This window comes from Pseudopipra pipra, chromosome 3 (genome assembly GCF_036250125.1).
Source record: "Pseudopipra pipra isolate bDixPip1 chromosome 3, bDixPip1.hap1, whole genome shotgun sequence".
Lineage (NCBI taxonomy): Eukaryota > Metazoa > Chordata > Aves > Passeriformes > Pipridae > Pseudopipra > Pseudopipra pipra.
In genome coordinates this window covers 112983059-113006163 of record NC_087551.1, presented here as the reverse complement: position 1 = coordinate 113006163, position 23105 = coordinate 112983059, and the positions used below count along the sequence as shown (strand labels likewise).

Genomic DNA, 23105 nt, shown 5'->3' with positions numbered 1-23105 from the left:
ATGATGGATTCCCCAGTGTTGGACACTTCTGAGATTCAGCTGGACAGGATGCTGGGCCACCTTGTCTAGACCATGCTTTTGCCAAGAAAGGTTGGGCCAGAAGATCCTTGAGATCCCTTCCAATCTGATATTCTATGATACCAGTACCATACACAAAAGCCCTATTAAATCCCAATTTTACAATTCAATGATCCCATTTGCCCATTTTCCCCACAGAAATAGAAGAGTTCGTGGTCTTCTGTTTGCTCACTGTATGCTCTATTTCCTTTTCAGTTCTAGATTTCCAGAACCTGATTCACTCATTTGCCCAGATCCTACATCCCACATGCTTTATGTGCCCATGTTCAAGTTTCCTCTCCATAATTTATCAGCCCACAAGTCCTTCCATGCATTTTATCAGCGGTGGCTTTATATTCATATCTTGATGCAAATACAACAACAGACCTGCAGCTGATTTTGACAGAACAACACAGGACACTCCTTTGCTTTACAATAATTTCACTTTGAGCTCTGCCAGTTACCAAGTTCTCTATCAGTTTTGTACATTCTAATTTTTAATTGATATTCTATACTAAGACTCACTTTTGGAAGGTCATTCCTCTTTTCCACAGCAAGAAACAACCCTTTCTCTCCCTCCTTCCTGTCTCCATCTTGCTCTTTTCAGCCTCTTGCAGCCACTATTTGCACAGCCCAGATGGGAGCCCCTGTCTGCAGAGGAGGCTGTGAGGAGCAGGGTTGGGGTGGGACCAGACAGCAGAATATTTCAGCCTCAGATCCTCAATCTGTATTAAAAGCATATGGATAATATGAAAAAGGTAATATCCCATCTGTTTTTAATAGGGGACGTGGGATTTGATGTTTGGCAACCTCATTGTGTACTCTCTTGATATTGCATAATGTTATTTTTTGATGTTGTGCACTACTGAGCCTTACCCAAGTATAAGCCTATTCCATCTATGCAAGAAAGAAATTGGATTTGTCTAAGACTTACTCTCTCTAATTAATACCATATCCTCTACCATTTACTGCTGACCCCTGTACCATCCTGATGTCTGCCAGCGATACAAACTACTATTCAAATGCTTTTCTACTAGACACTGTGTGGCTTGTGGTAGAGAGTCACTCACAGTGAGGATACCGGCCTGTGACTGTAGGAATCTTTATTTTGTTTTATTGTTTTGGTTCTGGTTTGTTGCTTTCAAGCGTGGGGAATTTTTTTTGTTGTTGTTTTTAGTTTTGTGCTTTTGGTTTCGTTTGGTTTGTTTTTTCTGAGGGTTTTTATTGTGGTGTTGTATTAAGCACAGTGAGAAAATATTATTTGCAAGAACGAATCTTAAATCAGGGCCAAATTCTGAAGACACACAGGATTTTTGAGCAGCAGAACTAACATCACTGTTGTTAGTGGGGGTGTTTGTGCTACACTGTAGGACACTGCAAAATGGGACAGTGGAAAACTGACACAGGAGGTTTTGCAGTGGATGGTGAGGCTCTGGCGCAGATTGCTTGGAGAGGCAGTGGCTGCCTCGCCCTAGAAGTGTCCAAGGCCAGGTTGGACAGAGCTTGGAGAAACCTGGGATAGCGGAAGGTGTCCCTGCCCATGGCATGGGGTGGGAAATAGATGATCTTTAAAGGCATTCCATGATTCTATTATTTATACCATTCCATCACATGGTCCCAAAAGATCCCCTAAAGGAGGGAAGAACCCTCCTCTGTGTGCCATCAAAGAAACCTCAAGGTTGCCTTTTTTCAGACACAAATGACATCTCCACACTGGGACTGCTCTTCCAGCTGGGGTTTGTCTCCCTGTCTGTGCATGCTTTGGGAAAAATTCCAAGCAGCAAGGATCAGGAAAGGTCCCTAGGAAGAAGCTTGTTTTACTGCAGGGACAAGAGGAGTGCTAACTTGAAGCCATAGATTCCCTCTCCCAATTAGGGGAAGACCTGGCATATATAATGAAGAGAACATCCAGATCACCAGGTCATGGACCAGCTCAGTTCTCATCCACCCTCAGCTGCTCAGGCTCCTTTGCAGTGTTATTTATTGCTCCCCATCAGTCATAGCTTTTCTGGAATTACTCATGGCTGACATTTCTGATGCAATAAAGCCACAGATAACTTGTGAAATGAAATCAGGGTTTTCCTGTTGGGACATGTACTATCCCCACTGTCTATCTGTCTCTCTTTTTGCTGGCACAGGCAAGGATAATGGGGCTGGGATTACAAATCAGGATAAGTATTCCACTGTATTTTTCTGCTTTCGTCCCTGAGTTGTGCAGAACTCAATTGGGCTGTCAGATATACAGGACCTGCACTCCTCCCTGGCCCATTTCCCTGTGTTTTCAGATTAGTGACTCCTCTGGCATCATTCTCTCTCTCTACCTGAAACAAAGTTGCAGTGAGGTGGGGTCTCTTCTCCCAGTTAATAAGTGATAGGACAAGAGGAAACGGCCTCAGGTGGAGCCAGGAGAGGTTTAGATTGGATATTAGGGAAAATTTCTTCATTGAAAGGATGTTCAGGCACTGGAGTGGGCTGCCCAGGGCAGTGGTGGAATCACCACCCCTGGAAGTGTTCAAAAGGCACGTGAATGTGACACTTGGGGAAACAGTTTAGTGGTGAGCACGATGTTGCCAGGTTATTGGTTGGACTCGATCTTAGAGATATTTCCCAACCTTAATGATTCTATGATTCTGTAAGACAACAATAAAAAAATCTTTGATTTGCACAGACTGAATGTTCATCTTTGCAGCCCAGGAGAGTAAGGCTGAAGGAGCCTTGGAATCCCTGCTGTGGCTGGGTATCTAGTCAGTAAGTGAGTATATCACATTGCCAAGCCTTTAAAAAAATGACTTGTCTGTTATGATTTGAAGAGCTTTTTTACATGGTTTTAATTTAACTCCTTTGTTAGGGTCACTTCAAGCACGGCTCATTAATTTGTCAAGAGAAGACAGAGGTGATTGCTGTGACTGCTATAGTTGTGCACAGCTGGAGAGTCAGAGATGTCTATCGCATAGTTTATCTTCCTGTGAATGTCTCTGTGTAATATACACTGTGATGTATTTAGAGACAGAAATCTCTGTTTCGAAAATTTTTCTGATATCAATATAAATATGAAAGTGAAAGAACAAAAAAGCACAACTGTGGATGTATTGTGTGTGTTTGTGCAAATGCCTTTTTACAAAATAAGAAATATTATTCTAGACATCTTCCAGAAGCCATTTAGTCCATATCCCCATACTAGAGCAGGGTACTTTACTCCAGCTTGATGGACTTTTAAGCTGCTACAAACTGAAATATTTCTTTGTTAAGAGTTAAGTTTGGGGTAGCCTCTGAAAAACTGCATGTGTGCAGGAAATAATGGTGTTTGAGACTCACAGCAAGGAATAAAAGGGAAGCAAATCATCAAAGAACTGTTCATTCCAACAGCAATGCTCATGCAGAGCACTAAATGAGATATTACCACTAATTCTCTGTGTCACATGGCACACACACAGGCAGACAGGGCTAAAGGTTCAGATGAGATGAATTCTGACACTGACACAAAGTGCTTGGATTTGGTAACCTTTGTGCAGGTTCCAGGCAGGCTGGGGTGTGGAATTCCACAGGGTTTTACAAAAGGGACATGACAACTTCTTTCTGTGTAGGGATCCAACTTTTCCTACAATGAGCAGGCAAAGGCAGGATGCTAAAAATCCTGATGTCAGAGCTGCAGCTATTGCAGCACTTGAGGTTCTATCAAGGTTTTATCTGCCACATACCCCTAAAGTGAAGATGTGGAAAAGATGATACTCAGGATCTTAAACTAACCTTAAAATCTCCTTTAAATTAAACTTAGTTCATTTTAGGTCAGATGTTCATAGGGACAGTGTAAAGAGCATATTCTTGTGGAGAATGTGCCACTCTTACTGTTGATGTGCAAACAGGACAAACTCAGCTCAAGTAGATACAGTAAAGGACATTTAAGACGATCATGGAAATTGAGTTTATTTTAAGATAAAAGGAATAGAATCATAGAACCATTTAGTAAAGAATCTGTTTAACTTGTCAAAGCAAATCTGGGGAGATAGCATCCTATCTGTGAAGATACGTTGGAAGAGTAAATACTGGAGAGGAATCTCTAGACACTGATGGACAATGGCAGCACAGGAACAAATGGGTATAAGTTATCAAGAGGTAAATTTGCATTTAAAAAGAGAAATAGGTTCCTCCTCAGATAATAACCTGGAAGAATCTTGCAATAGAACTGGAAAAAGACCATATCCCATTTCCCATTCAATAATATTTTCATAATTTTTTTTTCCCTTGGCCACATGGCCAAAGCTATATTCTGAATTTTATTTATTTGTTTAGTAGTAGTTTGGGGATAGTTAAGGTGGTCAATACCTCATTTAGCAGTCTAGTAAAACAGTGTAAAAGTGCATATGAATAACCTATAGGGTTTCTAATCGAAAGAGTAGGATTCTGTATTGGCTTTCTTATAGGAGAAACAGAATAAGAAATTTCATGAGAATAAAGTGAAAGTTAATAGATGCAAAAGGAGTGTCATGTTGTATAAAACTCTGTAATCCTGTTGCACTTTAGGAATCAGGATAAATTTCATTATTTTGATCTCAATTTATAATTCTTTTCATACTGGGAAACTGAGTAGTTGTGACATGGTTCAAAAGGGGTAGTTGGTCATCATGAGCTCAGAGACTTAGACTCGTCTTCCCTCCCTGAAGACGGTGACAATATACATGGAGAGAGTTTAAAGGAGTCATTGTGGTTCCCAGAAGTGGAATTTTTTCATCACATAGCCTTTTGCTAAATTTTTGCTTCTGGTGGACCTGACACTGGACATCAAAGATGAATCACCAATGTCAGGAACAGTCATATGAGGGATGATGCTGCTACATAAGTTCTTTAACTATATAGACACCTTTGAATTTCAAGAATCAGGCTATTAGAAGTCCTACCCACCATGTAACTGTAGTGAAAACCATAGCTTGCTCTGACAATAGCTTTCCAAAATTCAACTGGATCTGTTTTCCCTCTTAAAAATGAGTGGGACCTGCAGTACAAGGGATGATTTGCACGACACAGGCACAACAGCAGAGAGGAGCTGCCAGCCAAATCTCCAAGAGACCAATCCTTTTCCCACTCCACCTTATTTAACATGTGAGTGGTGTCACGTCCATCAGCAGAGCTTGTCTGCTGTGACATTTGAGTGAGTGACATCCGTGTCAGCTCCCAGGTCAGGCTGCTTTGCTGTTCCATCATGCTCTTGACCACTGCTGTGTGTCGAGCGGGAAAGGGAGAAAAATTCTTCCACATGCTTTGCTAAGCAGGAATCTGGTGAGCAAAGGGTTAAATGGCTTGGGGTGCTGGGTCTTTGTGGGGAAGTATGCATGTACATATGTGTATACAAGTGTACATAAATATATATATATATATACACACACATACAGAGGCACCTTGGTTTGGCTGTAGGACCTTGTGCCCGCAGGCCACAGTCACATTATCATCTGGAAATTGGATAACGACAGCACAATGACAAATCCAGGTTGCTTGCAATAAGGTGCTAATCCCTTTGCTTTAATATCGGAGCAGCGTGTAATGATGTTTGGACATCACTCCAGTTTACTGACGACCCCACTGGGGCCGGCAATAGAAGCCTACAACTGTCTAACAAGCCATCAGGTGACCGCCGTCGTCAAAGCAACGGGGGATGCAATCTAATCTTCCCTCCATCCCTTCCAGCTCCCAATAAGGACCAGATTATAGAAGTGGCCCATCAATGCTTGGTAACTCGAATCAATTAACGTTAATTCGCACAATGCTATGATGTATTGTGATCACTTTCATTTCAGAGAAGGGGGAAGAAATTGCTATAATTCACCTAAAATGAGGTTGTCTATGGTGCTGAGGTATTAATTGGGTGTCCATATTAAATGGAAAAGGAGCACGGTAGTGAAGGAAAAGTGGATGAGTGACTCTCTTGGCTGCTATTGACCTATCAGAAGAAGACAGTGCCCTTTTCCTTTGCTTTTATCTATTACAGTTTTCCCTATTGCGTGTCAAGTTGATGTATTATAAAAAATTCATTTGGTGACCTTCCACCCCCCTAGCAGATTAAACAATTTCACTGGGATGGCATCATTAACAGGGCCTTGCATTTAATGATGATTTCTCTAAAAGGCCACGGAGATTCGATTTTAAGCTAACAGATTTATTGCACTATTATAACATATCGTAAAAAACTGTACCACCTACGGTCTGGTTTTAGGATAGAAACTGTTTAAGAGTTTATGTGGAGCTTAAAGTGGTATTACCTTGGGATAGGCGGCAGCGGCAAAGCTCTGACCTCCGGCAGGATGCTGTTTACATTTAATAAAAGACCTTTCTCCCACAGTAAACTTGGGGACTGTGTTATGGAGGAGGCCTGGCTTAGCTCTTCACCACTGGATTTGTAAAGAGGAGTATTTCCACTCATCTACAGCAATTAATGAAAGTCACTAATAAATCTGGGGAATGTTTCTCTCCCATCTGAGGCATCTGCTCTGTCCCCCTCCTTCTAAACATTTCTGATGATCCCACATCCAGATCCTTCACCAGCTTTGTTGCCCTAAAGAAGGGTCTAGAGGGAAGTCATACAAGGAATGGCTGAGGTCATTTGTTTTGCTCAGCCTGGAGAAGGCGAAACTGAGGGGAGACCTCATTGTGGTCTGTAGCTTCCTCACAAGGGGAAGTAGAGGGGCAGGCACTGATCTCTTCACTCTGATGACCAGCAGTAGGACCCAAGGGAATGGCATGAAAATGTGTTGGGAGATGTTTAGGTTAGATGTCAGGGAAGGGTTCTTCACCCAGAGGATGGCTGGACACTGAAACAGGCTCCCCAGGGGAGTGGTCACAGCACCAAGGCTGCCAAAGCTCAAGAAGCATTTGAACAATGCTCAGGCACATGATGTGATTCTTGGGCCTATTCTGTGCAGGGCCAGGAGCTGGACTCTCATTCTCTTTAATTTCTTTCTATCATATGGGAAAACATGGACATTGGTGGAAATAAAGTCATCCTTCAAATTATCTTTTTTGCTTAAAATAGGAATGACCTCAGACTACTCATTGTCTTCTGGATGCTCATGTTTCTTTCCCTGTCTCTATTAATCAATGACAAGATCTGCAGGGGGAGACAAAGCTCTAACAGTGCAGCTGAGAGTGCAAAGGTACTGGTGCCTGGCTTATTTCATCATCACATGACATCAGAACCCACTCTCACCCAAAGATGGCAACAGTTCTCCCAGTCCTTCCAGGGAATTTGTACCTATTTTGCCTTCCATGAGTTCTCATCTTGAACATCTCCTGTCCTTGCTGCAGCATCTTCTTTCCTGTACCCTGTGTTGAATTCACCAGCAATCTCAAGTTTTCAAAAACAAAGAAAAATCTCTCTTTGTCTGGCTCATGATTCATTTTGACATATTATTTATTACCTGAATTCTTCCCAATTTCCTTCCCCTTACAAGGATATACTGATTTTGCAGTGCAAGCATTGCAGACATACCCAGAAAACTGTTCAATTAGATTCAATGTCTATATTTAATAGGAAATAAAATATGCCAGGGAGTGTTCTTTGGTACCAAGGACTGCTGACATATTTCAGGGTGGCCTCATCCAAACTGCCAGGTGAGAGTATTCTTTGTCTGTATTAGCTCCCAGATCATTTGGGAGTTGTCCCTGACTTTGCCATTGGATTTAGACCAGAGTTTGTGACAGAGTGACAGTTTAATGGTAGAGGTAATCATGTGTCAGTGCCAAGGTGTGGTTTTTGGCATTATTTAGTTCTCTAGTAGACATGTATCCATCAACTTTAATGGACACTTGACCCAGACTCTCAGCCCAATTTCTTTTCCCTTGAAGCCAATTGATAATAGTAGCTGTTATTATTATTATTATTATCATCATCATCATCATCATTATCTTACTATTATTGTTGTTGTAATTATTGTGGTGACATGATATTATGATATTAGATTAGATATTAGGAGGAAATTATTCCCTACGAGGTGGGGAAGCCCTGGCACAGGTTGCCCAGAGAAGCTGTGGCTGTCCCATCCCTGGAAGTGTCCAAGGCCAGGTTGGATGGGGCTTGGAGCAACCTGGGCTAGTGGAAGGTGTCCCTGACCATGTCAGGGGGGTTGGAACTACATGCTCTTTAAGATCCCTTCTAACCCAAATAATTCTCTGATTTTATGATTACAGTTATTATTGTAATTATAATAAAAATGACAAGTTCTCCTTGATTTCAGAGGCACTTCATTTCTTCTGCCCCAAATCTCTCCACTGAGTTTCTCAATCAAGCTTTAATCCTGCAGCAGACCCTTGATTTTCCATGCCCTCTAACTTCCATGCTGTTGAAGGACAGACATTTGCTCTCCTGTGGAGCCTCAGCATATTCAGCAGCCACATGTTGGCATTGATGCTGATGGGATCTGGGATCCCTGGTATCCCTGCTCACTAAGGTATCACCAGCAGCCTGCTGTGCCCACATTTAGAAGAGCTGCAAGGCACTGAGCATCAAAGATGCTCTCTGTCAGCAGGGAATTGCAAAACAACCTGCTCCTGCCCAGCAGGAGACTCCAGGGTAGTGACAAACATCATGCCCTCCATGCCCGTAGGAGGAAGGCAGGTCTTTGCTCCTGTCTTTGCCAGGCTACAGGCACGTTTGTCCTTCCCCACCTCCTTGTGGCAAAGCTATGACAGGAAAAAGCCTATTTTCCTTCCAGCACAAATCCCCAGGGGAGCAGCAGGCTGCTCCTTTCTCCTCTTCCACACTGACATCACTTGCAGGGATATAACTTGCTGTGTGCAGGGTTGAATCCTAAGGCAGGGGTTCCCTCACTGCACGAGTCAGATTGGACCATGTGGGATATAAACACCATATTCCCTGCTGTGTTAACCAGGTTCAAATTACCTGCAAGCAGGCATTCACTTTTAAGCTTCAATTTTTAGGCATCCATATCTATTTTGCTTTTTTTTGTTTTCTTTGCCATTACTTTTCCCAAAAAGTGATAGAATAAGGAGGAACAGTTTTAAACTAAAAGAGGAGAGATTTAGATTAGATGATAAAAAGAAATTCTTTACTGTGAGGGTGGCACAGTGTGCCCAAAGAAGCTGTGGCTGCCCCATCCCTGGAATTATTGAAGGCCAGGTTGGATCAACCTGGTCTAGTGGAAGGTGCCCCTGCTGATGACAGCAGGGGTGGAATGAGATGATCTTTAATGTGCCTTCCAATCCAAACCATTCTGTGATTCTACTCACCCCAGGGAGTGGGAACTGCTTCCTAGATCCACATTTTGCAGCAGCCTTCCTTTATGTGCAAGGTAAGCACAGTTTTGCCATGTAGGGCCTGGGACGTTGAGTCAGGGCATTTTTTCTGTTATCAGTTTTACAGAAACTGAGGAGAGAAACAAAATTATTTGGGGCTTACAGAAACCATAACAAGACTCACCTAAACTTGTCTGGGAGCAGAGGGAGCCAGGGAGCTCACAGAAAATGAGGAAAACAGGTGTGACTTGGTATGTTGTTCCTGCAGTGAGTTTTGGTCACAGAGTTGAATGCACATTTTTGGAAGAAGGTGGATAAGAGCACCTTATTATTGATGCCCTTGACATGAATTTCAAACCTAGCATTGCCTTTCAGACTTTTCCACTGACACAAAAAATGAAAGAAAAAGAACCAAGATAAGAACTGAATCTCTAGTCCTTGAGCTACCTCTTGAGCCTGCACATATCCTTAAAACCTCAGTTGATCTTTCCAGCATCTGTGGTTCAGACCAATATTTCCCATCAGCTGCAGTATCAACTGCTTCTGGTTTGTAGTGCAGAGTAATACCCTGAAAAAAATCCACAACCAACACTCAACCTAGAAAAAAATCAGTTAAAAACAAAGGAAACTTATGCTCCATATATCTCGTATTTGTAAACACCTTTAAGCAAACACTAGAGATCAATGAATAGCTTTTATTCTTTCATTTCAAGACAATACCAAAGCTCCAGCCACTTCATTGCAATTGCAGATTAGAGCATTTTATATATATATAAATTATATATATATATATATATGAGATTCTAAATGATACAAAGCACTGGGAGAGGGAATGAAATGATCCAGGCTCAGAATAAAGTGTTGATTCTTTATTCAAATGCAAAATCACTCTCCTGGGATGCTCTAATTTAAATTTCAGGCTTGGAAAAACCAGTATCTTTCAAGGGGGGTGTCTGTAACTGCTTTATTTCAGTCTGCAGACTTTGCAGATGATGAAGGTGATGGCAGGATAAAGATATGCAGGAAAGCCCTGTAAGTGCTGCTCTTGTGTAGAGGAACCAAAACTTTGTTCTTAGAGGAGCTCAGAGGTTTTCACTGGAAATCTTTCCCTTGGACAGGAAACATAAATTATTTTGTTCATTTCTCACTTCTTCATCTGTAAGCTGAGGATTAAAACCAAAGGATATTTTATTACTTTGGTGCTGCTTTCTGCTTGGAAAGGTTGTCTGTATTGTATTTCATACATACTCTTCTCACCCAAGGAATCAAAGTGAGATGATAAGGTAAATTAGTAGGTGTTTGATATAGTGCTCCTTCCTATTCATAACAGAATATTGACACCTGTATTACCAAGGTAAAAAGTCACAAGAAGAGAAGATAAAGTGTCGTTCCTAGGCAAGATGGGAATTAGGCCTGGGACTAAAGATGAGTGTTTTCATAACATTAATTTTCTGATTTTTTTTTTTTTTTTACATTCCTTTGCCTGTGAAAGAAACACAAGCAGACAACACTCAGAAACATGTCTGTATGTGAGACCCTACAAGATCTCTGTTCAGGTGCAACCCTCAGATGGAGAAATTGAGAAGCAACTTCCTGTACAGCCAAAAATCATTTTCCTGGACAGAAAGGTAGGATGCCCCCCTCTGTTGACGGATACTTCTACTAATTCTGTACTATTTTCACATTTGACATTTTTGACATGGAGCCTGGCTTTGCTCAGTGGTGCCAAGAAAGAGGACAAGAGGCCACAGGCAGAAACTGATTCTCAGGAAATTCCACCTGAACATGAGGAAGAACTTTGCTGTGTAGTGACCGAGCATTGAACAGATTGTCCAGAGAGGGTGTGGAGTCTCCCTCATTGGAGATATTCCAGAATCATCTGGACACAGTCCTGTGCCATATGCTCTGGGATGACCTTGCTTGAGCAGGGAGGATGGATCAGATGACCCACTGTAGTCCCTTCCAACCTGACCCATTCTGTAAAGAGTTCTGCTGAACTTTGTAACGTGTGACATGTAGGTGCAAACTGCTCTCCAACCGGTCATTAAAAATTATTACAGTTGTTAAACCTATCAAAACTTTCTTTCCTCTTGCTGAGGAGACAAAACCTTAATTCTTCTGTTTTGTTCTTCCTGCCAGGGTCAAAGAGTTGACAAATTGGGGCCTCCTTCAGAACCCTGGGTTGTATCAGCTCACCTCAAGGGCTCCTCCGAGGCTGTGCTGAGAGGTTTGGACGTGTTTCCTTATATCAGGGGTTATGGCAAAGCAGATGTGCAGAATGGTGGATAAATTTGGTTCTCCCTGAGAAATAGTGAATTTGAAAACTAGTCTTTGGGATGGAAACAGAAGGTTGCAGTGGGAGTTTGGTGAACTGCCCAGTCATATGCTGCAGAAAAAGAAAGAAAAGCTTATACAAAGTATTTTTGTGCTCTGGTAGCTTTAAGGAAGTTTGTCTTGAAAAGGCATATCTGAGATCAAAAAGGCAAGAATGAAGAATTGCAAATACTAACACTTGATTTTCAGTTTATGTTATTTAGGACAATTTCTTTACAGTCCATGACAACCTGTTTATCCCAGCAAGGGATCTGGCCAAGCACAGACAGAAACAATTGCCTATTGTTTTCCATTAGCATATTTTAATGTGAAAATGTGGTTTTTTTTTCATGACAATCTAAATATTTCCATTCTGGTCCTCATTTATTGAAAGACCTGAACTCAGGATTAACTTTAAGCATGTGAGCATTTCCCTCGAGGTTATATGAACATGCTTAGATATAGAATCTTGTTTAAGCAGAGTGCTAAACCAAAATCTGGGGAAGATCATATGCTGGTAAACTAGAAAATGGAAATTATATTGATTATAACACATCCTAATTTTAATTGCTAAAATATTTAAATATAGACAAGAAACACACAAAATGAGAAGTGAGGTTTCCTATTGCAGAAAAAGAATTTTGTTCACAAAAAGCCCATATGCGTGCTAATTTTGACTTGAAAAGTTCACATTTGGAGAAGATAAGTGGTGTTCATGCTGTAGATCAGAACTTCTCATCCTTTCAATCCCTGTTTCTTTTAATCAGAAATTATTCCTGTCCCATCATAGCTCCAGGTTTACAGGTTAAAAAAAATACTTTGGTCTTTTCTGCTGCTTTTCACGCCTTTCTCAGGGCGTTCCTAAACTTCTTAGGTCTGGAAGAGACACAGGTTATTGGATCAACTACTGGCTGACAGTGGGAAGAAGGGAGAAAGGGAGGAAGAGGGGAAGGGAGGAAGAAAGGAAAGAAGGGTAAAAGGACAGAAGGGAAGAAGGAAGGAAAGAAGGAGGAAAGGAAGGAAGGAAGGAAAAACAAATAGAACACAAAAAGGCAGAAAGGAAAGAGAAGAAAGAGAGGAAGAAAGAGAATAAAGAAAGAAAGAGAGAGAGAAAGAGAGAGAAAGAAAAAAGAGAGAGGGAGAAAGAAAGAAAGAAAGAAAGAAAAAGAAAGAAAAGAAAAAGAAAGTGAGAAAGCGAAAAAGATAGGAAAAAAGAGAAAGTCACTGAAGAGAAGTGCACTAGACATTCTTTAAAAGATACATGCATCAAATTAATAGTCAATAAACTCCAGCAAGGAAAGAGCTGCACAGTGCAGATGTTCTGCATGTAATAGTTTGCTGCAGTTTTTCCTTTGACAAACGTCCTTATTGCTCCCGTCTTTCGAGGCACATGAAAGCGGCATTTAATGGAAATGGGTCCCGTCTCACACACTGAGGCTGCTGCATCTGACAGCAGCCAAACTGCCTCGTGGAAAGCAGTTTAGCTCCAAATTAGCTCCTTCTACGTTAAATACCAGCTTGCCTGAGAGATCTTTGTGAAGACTCCCATATATATCTGTAATATTCTGGGCTTTGAAGCATATGTGCCCGAAAGCTGAGACTGTCTCTGTTGAGAAGTACAGTACAGCACTCCAGGCTTCATCACAGACTAGAAATGGCAATTATAAAGTATTTGAACATAGCTGACAAGACCCTCTCTAAAATCCATATTACAGTGAGTGTCAGAGCCAAGAAAATCTTAGTAGTCCATGCAGATACTGTATAAGGAGGATCACGGGTAGTAGACAAATGAGCCAGGTTTTGGCTGGAGCAATTAAAGAAATCTAGATTCCTACATCCCCATCAAGTCTATTCACAGCATAAACTACTGGTTATTTATATATCACTGATATCTATCTATCTATCTATCTATCTATCTATCTATCTATCTATCTATCTATCTATCTATTTATCTATCTATCTATCTCTCTATCTGTCTATCCATCTATCTCACTCCAGCTGAGCCTGGAGACATACAATGAAATTCGAGGTTTGATGTGTTAGATGCTATACAAAAATAGAATAAAACCATATATGTAGTCAAAACTAGTGGATATTAGCAATTAAACAGTACCATAGTCATAGACTGGGGAAACTCTATCATTTTTGTTGCTAAATAATTAATATGTGGCATGCTTTTGCCTAAGAGCTTGTGTTGGACAACTGGACGTACATTGGTTTGCTACTTCTCCACATTGTTCAATATCCTGAACATGAGAATGGCAGAGATGTCCTCCTCACATTCAACTTGATGTACCTTCACCTGTGTTGCTTAACTGCAATAAAATGTTAAGCCACCTGCTTCATAAAGCGAACAGTTATGATATGCTGTTCAGCAGGCAAAAGTCTGTGTTTGTGATCACTGGAGCAAGTCCAGCATCCTAAGGAAGTTCTGGCATCTCACCCCCACCTGAACCAACATTTGGAAATTTGTCAGTCTTTAGGATTTCAACCCTCTCACCCCAAGAGCCTGAATGCAGACCAGACCTGGTCAGCATCACTCAAAGGCCAGGACTTGGCTGGTGCTCAAAGATACACACAATAAAATGGGGATCCATTTGCAAAGTAAATTATAACTTTTAAAAAGAGCCTACAAAAATAACAACCATGGTGAGTGTAGGTGTTGGGCCAGAATGTATTCCCTGATAGCTCACAACAAGAGGGAAACTGATGGAGAAACTCACTCTCCTGGGTTTCATTTTAATGCTCCCCATGGAGTTTTTCCCTGCCAGGTTTCTGTACCATCTCAGGACAGTCACCACAGACAGTTTTCATGGCCAAATACCTTTCAAAGCATCAGACAGAGTTGGAGAAAAATTCAAAGAGAACTAACAGTTGGACAGAAGGAGATGTGCCCCAATGAGGTGGAACTCCTTCCAGAAAAGAGTCAGCTCTTCCCTGAGTTACAGTGGCTGACTCCTTGAGAACATCCCTTTATGAGAGACAATAATCTCTCATTAACACTCTCCTAACCTTGGTGATACACTTAGTCACACAGGGCATGAATTAAATCAAAAATATGAGCATCTGGAACTTTCTAGGACATCCTATTATCTTTGCTTTATCCTCTTAACATTTATTTTCATGTTACACCCTCATGATGTACAGTAAATGCCATTTCACAATCAGCTCAAAGAACTAATATTTAGAAGCTAAAGTCCTCCAATCCCCCAGGAATTTGTTTTGCAAGTTCCTCTGAAGACTTGACCCTGTGTGAAATTTCTGGGGTTAGACATGATGTTTATGATTAGGATGGACAATGGATTTAGGCTTTCTGAAGTCTCCTTAAAGTTACAAGGATTGTCTGAGGTCCTTAAGTGGTACTTACCTGGCTGCTGTTAATTGCAATATGATTTTTTTTTTTTTTGACTCTCTAGGGCTCACCCAAGTGCAGGTCATAGATGGATGCGCAAGGTTTTCCAGCCTGGCTGTCTCCAGCACAGGTACAAACTGGAGACTTGTGTTCACTGTCACATCACCTCCAGGTAAGCTCCATATTCTGAAGATTTTTTTGATTTGGTAAAATCAAAGCCCTACAGGTGGCCTGAATTTATAAAAAGGCAGTTAAACTTTGCTTAAATGAGTGGAGCAATGCCAAACCTCTAAATAGCCTGAGTTCTGTTCCATGTCCAAGTTGGCATTCCCCAGACAGCAGGAGAGCTGCTGGTGATTCCTGTGCTGTTCACACAAGATCTCTTAAATCAGATGAATTAGTACAAAAAGTCAGAGAAAGGTGCCTATTTCTCTCTGGATTTCCTAGCTATGTATCCCTGGGGAAATCTGGTACATAAGGTCAGCTAAACTGCCAGAGCAGAATTTTTCTGACAAATTGAGTCCTCACATTCCTTCTTTTTATTCTTTTTCTGTTTGTATTCAGAAATTTTCCATCTGTGCTCCCAGTTATTTTCACAGTGCCTGTTCTTGACTGCTTGTCTGCACCTGGTCATCTTTATGGGTGCAACAGGTTATTCACATTAAGAACATGACTCCAGGACTGGGCTCTACGAGGGGTCTCCTGGTACTTTATGGAGCTAATTTTGGCATCTTCAGGATCACACAACTTGCATGAAGCCTCTGAGTAACCCAGTAATGGTTAAGAGACAGCTGTGCTTATGTCTCCTTGGAAATACCTCTGAGGGGGACACTGGGGAGAGGGCACCATATGAATGTCTGGCTTGTAAAATCCTCACAGATATCTGCACAAGAAAAGCATCTGTACAACAGTTTAGGGGCCTGAATTTATCTATAAATCTGGGTCTGAAGGTGTTTGTTTCTTGTCTCATAATTGCTGCTGAGGCAAGTCTATGGAGAAGCAGGAACATGATGTTTGGCACAAAGTCCAAAAACATATTAAGATATGGATGTTGTAAGACCACGTGTAAAGTCTCTATTCTGGTATCACATCCATCTCTATATATGTATATATGGATAGATATGTATGGATATCTTTCTAGATAGACATAGATATAGTTGATACAGATATAGTCCCCATATATATGTGTGTATATATCTTATATACACATATATGTAAATATATCTTATCTCTTGCCTCAGCCAGAAAAAAGCAGAGGGGACAAGTACACCTGACTGGTGAAGTGGCCAAGTGGAAGTGGCTGATGAAAAAATCTGAGCTCAAAATATTAGAAGTTTGCAAACATTTAAACTGTCACAAGTGGCTCATCCACATCGAGTGTTCCCATAGCTTTGCAAAGGGAGAATTGTGGTGCAGTGAGGACTTGGAGATGGGCATTTAACAGGAGGATTTCTGTGTGTTTTGAGGTGTATGCTGCCAAACACCTGCAGGTCTCACTGCCTTTGGTTCAGTGAGAGGGGACGGGAAGTTTGTACCTCACAGGATCTGACTCTTTAGGCTGGAAGCACACTTCAATGAAATGTATTTTGAAACCTATCTCAGGGATATCCCAAATCTTTTCTCTGCACAAAGGGCAAAGAGAGATCTCTGTTCTGAAACATTTGGCCAGGCAGAGTGTTCATCTAGTTCATCCAGTTCCAACCCCCCTGCCATGGGCAGAGACACCTTCCACTATCCCAGGTTGCTCCAAGCCCCATCCAACCTGGCCTGGAACACTTCCAGGGATGGGGCAGCCACAGTTTCTCTGGACAACTTGTGTCAGTGCCTAATATCTAGTTTAAATCTGCTCTCTTTCAGCTTAAAACTATTGCCTCCCAGAGATGTTTACAGGCAGCAATGTGGACAGCTGTGCAGGTGTCACATGTGTAAATCAGAGTATTGCACACTTTTAATATGCATTGCAAAAGTATACAGCAAAGAAACCATCCCTTTTGCTTGTTGCAAGTGGGAACTGTGATGGAGACAGTATAAAGGCTTTTATATTGCCAGATTCTTACTGAAGAGATTTACTTACTGTTTGAGGTAAACAAAACAAAATCAAACCATCAAATAGTAGATGTTTGGGATACACTTCCATGATCCAGTTGCTCTGTGTACTCACCCTGGCATAATTTGCTGTTTAGAGGTGGTTCAGAAGGTGCTGCTGATGCTGAATGCAATAATCCCAAATGTCTTAGTGGTGGTTCCTGGGGAGAGCAGACTATTCATAGCACCACTGCATAGTCTTGCTCCTTGCTTTACAGTCATATTTACTTCAACGATCTGGATCCCAATGGGTTTGATATATCCACTTTTCGTTTAAACCAAGAGAAGTCTATTCACAAACTCTTAGAGTGGTACAAAGTACCTTTAAGCACATGTCTGTGTAGAGTTCTTGATACCTGTGAGATTACTTCTGTCAACTGAAGTTCACACGTGCTTGTACCTGCAGGTAAATTTTTCCCAATTGGAACATACTTCCCACATTGTTCTGGTGAAGCTCAGTTTTGTTCAGGTGGACAACACCGACACAAATCTATTTAGTTTCTCTTAAAAGTACTTACAGCTCCTTGCCCTGGTCTCCAGCCTCTATCTGACAGTGTTCTGATTGTTTTTTTTAATGAATTGACAAAAAAAAGACTTTTAGATTTTTATTAAAAGTGGAACACAAATAAATAAAAGAAATATCCATCTGTCAAAATGATCAGAATTGTGGGATTAGGACCAATAATAAGTCAGGTAGTAAAACAAGTAATGAGCTCATGTGCTAATCCACATCCTGCAAGTTGGTCTGTAGAGAATACCAGGGGGTGTTTTGCTAAACTCTCCTAGCCAGGCCCATCTCCATTCAGAATGCATTTTGGAAATAATTTAGGGAATCAAAACATCTCTATTTTTCTGATTTTTAAAAGGATAGTATTAAGCATCTTCCAGTCCTTGAAACTCAGATGCTGAGACTCCTGATCACAGAACCCTTGATTCAATAAAGCCTTGATCACAGAAAATACAAGTAGTGGCTGTTTTGATTCTGATTTATTTACAGAAAACTTCAGAATCTCTGGGTGAAGATCTTTACCCAAAGCTTGTGGTAAGAGTCTCCTGTGTCAAGAGACTAAATATTTACTGTGCTAACAGCAGGGACACTGACATTTTTTATTTATAAGGCTCATTATTGTGATGGAAAATATTAGCAAATTCACTGGGATCTTTCTGCATCATAGGTTTAAGCTTAATGGTGGTGAATGTTTCTGGGTTGCCCATAACTTACACTGATACGATTCAGGCATAGCCTGTAGAAACTGTGTGTTCTAACTACTTTCTTGTCACAACCAGTATCTCTGTCTTGTGAAGCAGAATGTGCATGTTTTCTGTCTGGGCCTGATCTGTTTGGCCTCAGAAATAGATGCTTTTTGAATGTATTTTCTGGGTTTGGTAGTCAGATAGACAAATTCGTGGAAGTAATATTAAGGATTGTTGAATGCAAAGAAGCTGTTTATGCTTCAGGAAGAACTGAAAGTTTGAAACTTGCCTTGTAAAAGTATTATTATGTATTTGGGTTGTCCTGGGACTCAGTCCTAAATAAATATTGTTGTCTAATGTTGGATCTGGAGATGGATGGACTTATGGTTTGTTCCTGCATACATTTCTGATGGTGGCATCCCTGCTGAAAATTTATAGGGTGGTGTTTTAGCTGTGGAACGAGAGTTCTTACTTTTGTAATGAACTGACTGTTTTAAATTCCAGGGGCGAAGTTCACTGTGCTCTCTCAGCCATTTTCCATCTTCCCTGTCCCAGTGGCAGCGAAGGCCAGCATGATCCTTGTTGTCCTACTGGGCTCAGCAGCATCTGCATTCACCAGTGTTCTTGCATTCTGTTGGTTCAAGAAGAGCAAAAGCAACAGTAAGTTGGAAATACTCATTAAAATATATACTTGCAGACCCTCTGTTTTATTTAACAAATCCACAGAATGGCCACAATGGGTTTCAGAAAATAGAATTCAAAAAGCTCTGAGAAGTTTACTATTAGCAATATATTTTGTACTCAGTGCAGGGACAAGAATTGGACTTTGATTATCCATGTGATTATCCTTTTGATTATCAAATCCATTTGATTATCCCTTCTAACTCAGGATATTCTGTGATTCTATGATTCTATGGTAGTTCAAGGTTATGGAGTTTTATGCCTATAAAAGCTGTTACAAAACAAGAAGAAATGGCCTCAAGTTGCATCAGGGGAAGTTTAGATTGGATATTACATTTCTTCCTGGAAAGGGTTGTCAAGAACTGGAACAGGCTGCCCAGGGAAGTGGTGGAGTCGGTCACCATCTCTGGAAGTGTTCAAAAGGTGTGTGGACATGGCATTTGTTGGGGTATATATACACTCAAGAAATATTCAATTATATATTCAAAAATATATTTTCTTTTTGCTGGAATCAATTTTTCCTGCTGAGCTGAGGATGTATTGAGAGTGATGTGACTGTGTGTTTCATTACAGAAACAAGGACTGAACAGGTTGATGTACCAGGGGCCAATACTAAGAGACCCAAAAAACAAGCACAGCCTCCTGCAGCTCCCATCAAGCCTTGCTACAATCAAGGAGAAAATGAAAAAGGAGTGCCTGTAGGAGGAGGTGAGGCTGCAGTTTGACAGTAATTCAAATTCATGAACAGTTGAACATCAAAAGAGTTGGTTTATGTCTTCCAGCATATTCAGGTGTTGGAACAGACTGCCCAGGGAAGTGATGGGATCACCATCACTGGAAGTGTTCAAAAAATGTGCAGGATGGGGTGCTTTAGTATTGGTCATGGTGGTGCTGGGTTGGTGGTTGGACTCAATGATCTTAAAGGTTTTTTCCAACCTTAATAATCCAATGATTTTATAGGTTTGAACAGGACCAGTGGCACAGTTCTCAGAAAGTCCACCTCTTTATTGCCTTCTCCCTCTGCTCACTGGTATTTTTCTATTTGTCATCTCCCTTTACACAGATAGAGTGAATTCCCAGCTACACTGAAGGCAGCAGCATAATTCCCATATACTCACACAGTGTGATTCTTGGGGTTGTGCTGTGCAGGGCCAGGAGCTGGACTTCCATGATCCTTGTGTATCTCTTCCAACAGGATATTCTATAATTCAGTGAGTTCATGATTTGTCCTTGTGTTTTTAGAGTAGGGCAGGGAAAACAGCCCCAGTGTCCCCAGCACTGATGGATGGTTCAATTGCCAAACAGCCACCTCAAACTGCTGGATATGTTGGAAGTTACCAATGACTTGACCTTTAAGATATTCCAACTGAAATTGGGACCTGGCCAAATAGACAGGTAACCTGTAGTGGAGGAGTAAATGCACATAAAGGCCTGATTCATAAGCTGGGAAAGGGACTGGAGCACAAGTCTGATGAGGAGCAGCTGTGGGAGCTAGGAGGGGGGCTCAGCCTGGAGAAAAGGAGGCTCAGGGGGGATCTTGTCACACTCTCCAGCTCCCTGACAGGAGATTGCAGCCAGGTGTGGGTCAGTCTCTTCTGCCTGGAGAAACAGGGTTGCTCCCTGCCCAAGTCTCCAAGTGTTGCAGTAACTGCAGAGGGATCAAAAAGCTCTGGACAGGTTTGCAGGCTCTGGAGGATGGCAGTGAAATACACTGGAGGTAGAAAACAAAACACCCAGAGCTCATTTTCACAGTCTCTCTGAGTCCAACCCAACACTCCAAAGCAGCTCCATCCCCACCCACCCCACTCCGTGTCCCCCTTTACTCCCCGGGGTCCTGCCACAAACAACTCTCTTCCTCACACCTCCTCCAGACTCATCTTTTCATCGTGTGCTGATCAAACACGACTCCTTCTGAGGTCACAGGGAAGCAGACAGTCCCGGGGGCACGTGGCTGCCAGCACAAAGCACTGGCTTCCCTCTCTCCAAGTGTGAAATGTTCTTACAGGAGCTGAGGGCTTTTTTTATCTCACCTGCCAACAGCGCAGATCTGAGGGCACTCGGATAACCCCACTGAACCCCCCATTTACTCTGGTTTGGGAATTTCTTTTTCCTCCTTCTTCCCCAAGCCCGTGGATTACATAAGAGGCAGGAAGAGGCGAGCTGGAGTTTTTATCTCCTTTTAATTAGCATCTATAACAAAAGCCGAGGGAGAGAGAGAAAGAAGGAGAGAGGAAATTCTGCAGTTTATGTGTTTTGATATTTGCTGTACTTCTCCAAAACACAGCATTCAGCTGTGTGCCTTAGGATACATATCTGCTATAAATTCATTTTTTATCTAATTTGTCTGAGATCTAAGCTTCCTGTGGAGGTCTGAGATCAAAGGATCTGATTCTGTCTGATGTTGGCTCTGACACATAATGCGTGCTGACTTAGTTCTGTCTATAAACTCGCAGTGGGAGGCTGCCACTCTCCCTTGGCACCTTTACATAGTGAACTTTCATTTTGGCTGGGGAGGCTGACAGGTATAGAGTTGATTGGAGCCTTCATGTAAATAATTCATGGAGAGATTTTTTTTTTTTGTCAGAAAAAGGCAATCCAGCCACTTAAAGTCTTTTAGGAATAGTTGCAAGACAAAAAGATTCCCCGATATGTTCAAATCTAAACAAGGATAACAATATCTTAAGTGAATTTAATACATATGACTTGGAAATGTCTAATGTTTGATTCCCCCTTATTTAAAGTGCTATTGGTTTTGGAGAGAGAGAGAGAGAGAGGAAATCAAAGCTGAACTCTTTTTGTTTAGTTTCTGCTTTATAGCTCTTTCCCTCATAAGAAATACCACTTTTCTAACACAATTAAGTGTTCAGAGTCTTTATTTATTAATCACCACAGTAAGACTTGCAAGAGAGAGCTTTTCTCTTTGGAAGGTGCTTATAGAGTGCAAAGTCCAGTGGATCAGGGGCCCTGGATTTTGTACCAAAATGGGCAGCCGAGGATGAATGGATGGAAGGAACCAGCTAAGCAGTACTGCAGGGAAAAGGGATCAAGATATTACCTTGGCTAACCTTGGAGTAACCAAAAATCTCCTCAGTCTCACCCAATTATCTCTCTTGAATTAAAGAACTTTTGATTAACTGAGGCATTGTTAACACAACACAGCTGGAGGTGGAGGGATATAGACTGTCTTTTTGCCTTTTGCAATTTATTCTGGTGGTTCATCACCTTGGCCATTGAGGACTTGTATCCTCTAACAGCTTCCATTTCCAAGCTTCAATTTGCAGTTCTTTCAGGTGTGGCACCTGATTGATTCTTATGCTGAACTCCTTGGACATCTTCACCCAGAAATCACTGTTGTATTCCTGAAGATGTTTTCCCACTCTGCGGATTGGATCTCCCTCCTTGCTCTGAGGTTGCTCAGATCAGCTCCTGCTCCTTCTTTTCTACCAGTCTGCCATTTTTTCTGTGTTTTAATTCCAAATCATCAGTGGAAACACTGAATATCTTCCATTTTAGTGGGAGTGTCTGGTACTGGTGCACACATCCCCACCTCTGAGAATTATTTCCCACATATAATTATTACCTGAGCTCTATTAGCTGGTACTTAATCCAGTTAATCGTGTGCTTTAATGATATTGAATAATTTGTATTTAATTTTAAAAAATCAGGATATTTATATTACTATGACATATGAATCTCCAGGCAGTACTTCATCCTTGAGACTTCTACTATCCAGAAAACTTTTAGCCTCCTTCATTAATTCAAACTTGTTCGAAAAGGCCTATTTTCACTGTTGAAAATGTCACCTTTAAAAACGAAGAGAGAGCCAATAAGTCTCAAGAACTGACGTGAAGATTTGATATGGGGGATCGTGACCTGATTATGCTTTTTATGTGTGTAAGAAAGAAAATTGAACCTGGTGATGCATGTAATTTTTACCTTAAAACAGCCAACTACCTAATATTTAAGCAAGCTTAAGAAGGAAAATTGTTAAACACAGAAATATATCTGACCACTGAAATTTTGCCAACAACTTTCCAGTGGATTTTCAAGAGGGACAATCCTGAAATTAGAAGTTATGAATGCACAAGTTGAAAAAAAACAGCAACACCCTTTAACAGGAAAAATTAGCACAAGCATTAAGTCGTTGTCACTGTCAGAGTTCCAGATGTTCAAGGAGTGTCTG

The 23105-nt window shown here is 41.3% G+C and overlaps 1 protein-coding gene across 3 annotated transcripts in view; it reads left to right on the top strand.

The window, feature by feature from the left end:
- Nucleotides 1-23105, top strand: part of PKHD1 (PKHD1 ciliary IPT domain containing fibrocystin/polyductin) — a 267993-nt gene that overhangs the window by 238079 nt on the left and 6809 nt on the right. For all 3 annotated transcript variants that reach the window (XM_064650787.1, XM_064650789.1, XM_064650788.1), the window contains 5 exons: nt 10790-10925; nt 11437-11524; nt 15027-15134; nt 18746-18901; nt 19496-19630. In XM_064650787.1, coding sequence (XP_064506857.1) covers nt 10790-10925; nt 11437-11524; nt 15027-15134; nt 18746-18901; nt 19496-19630 — 623 coding nt within the window. The remainder of the gene's footprint in view (nt 1-10789; nt 10926-11436; nt 11525-15026; nt 15135-18745; nt 18902-19495; nt 19631-23105) is intronic.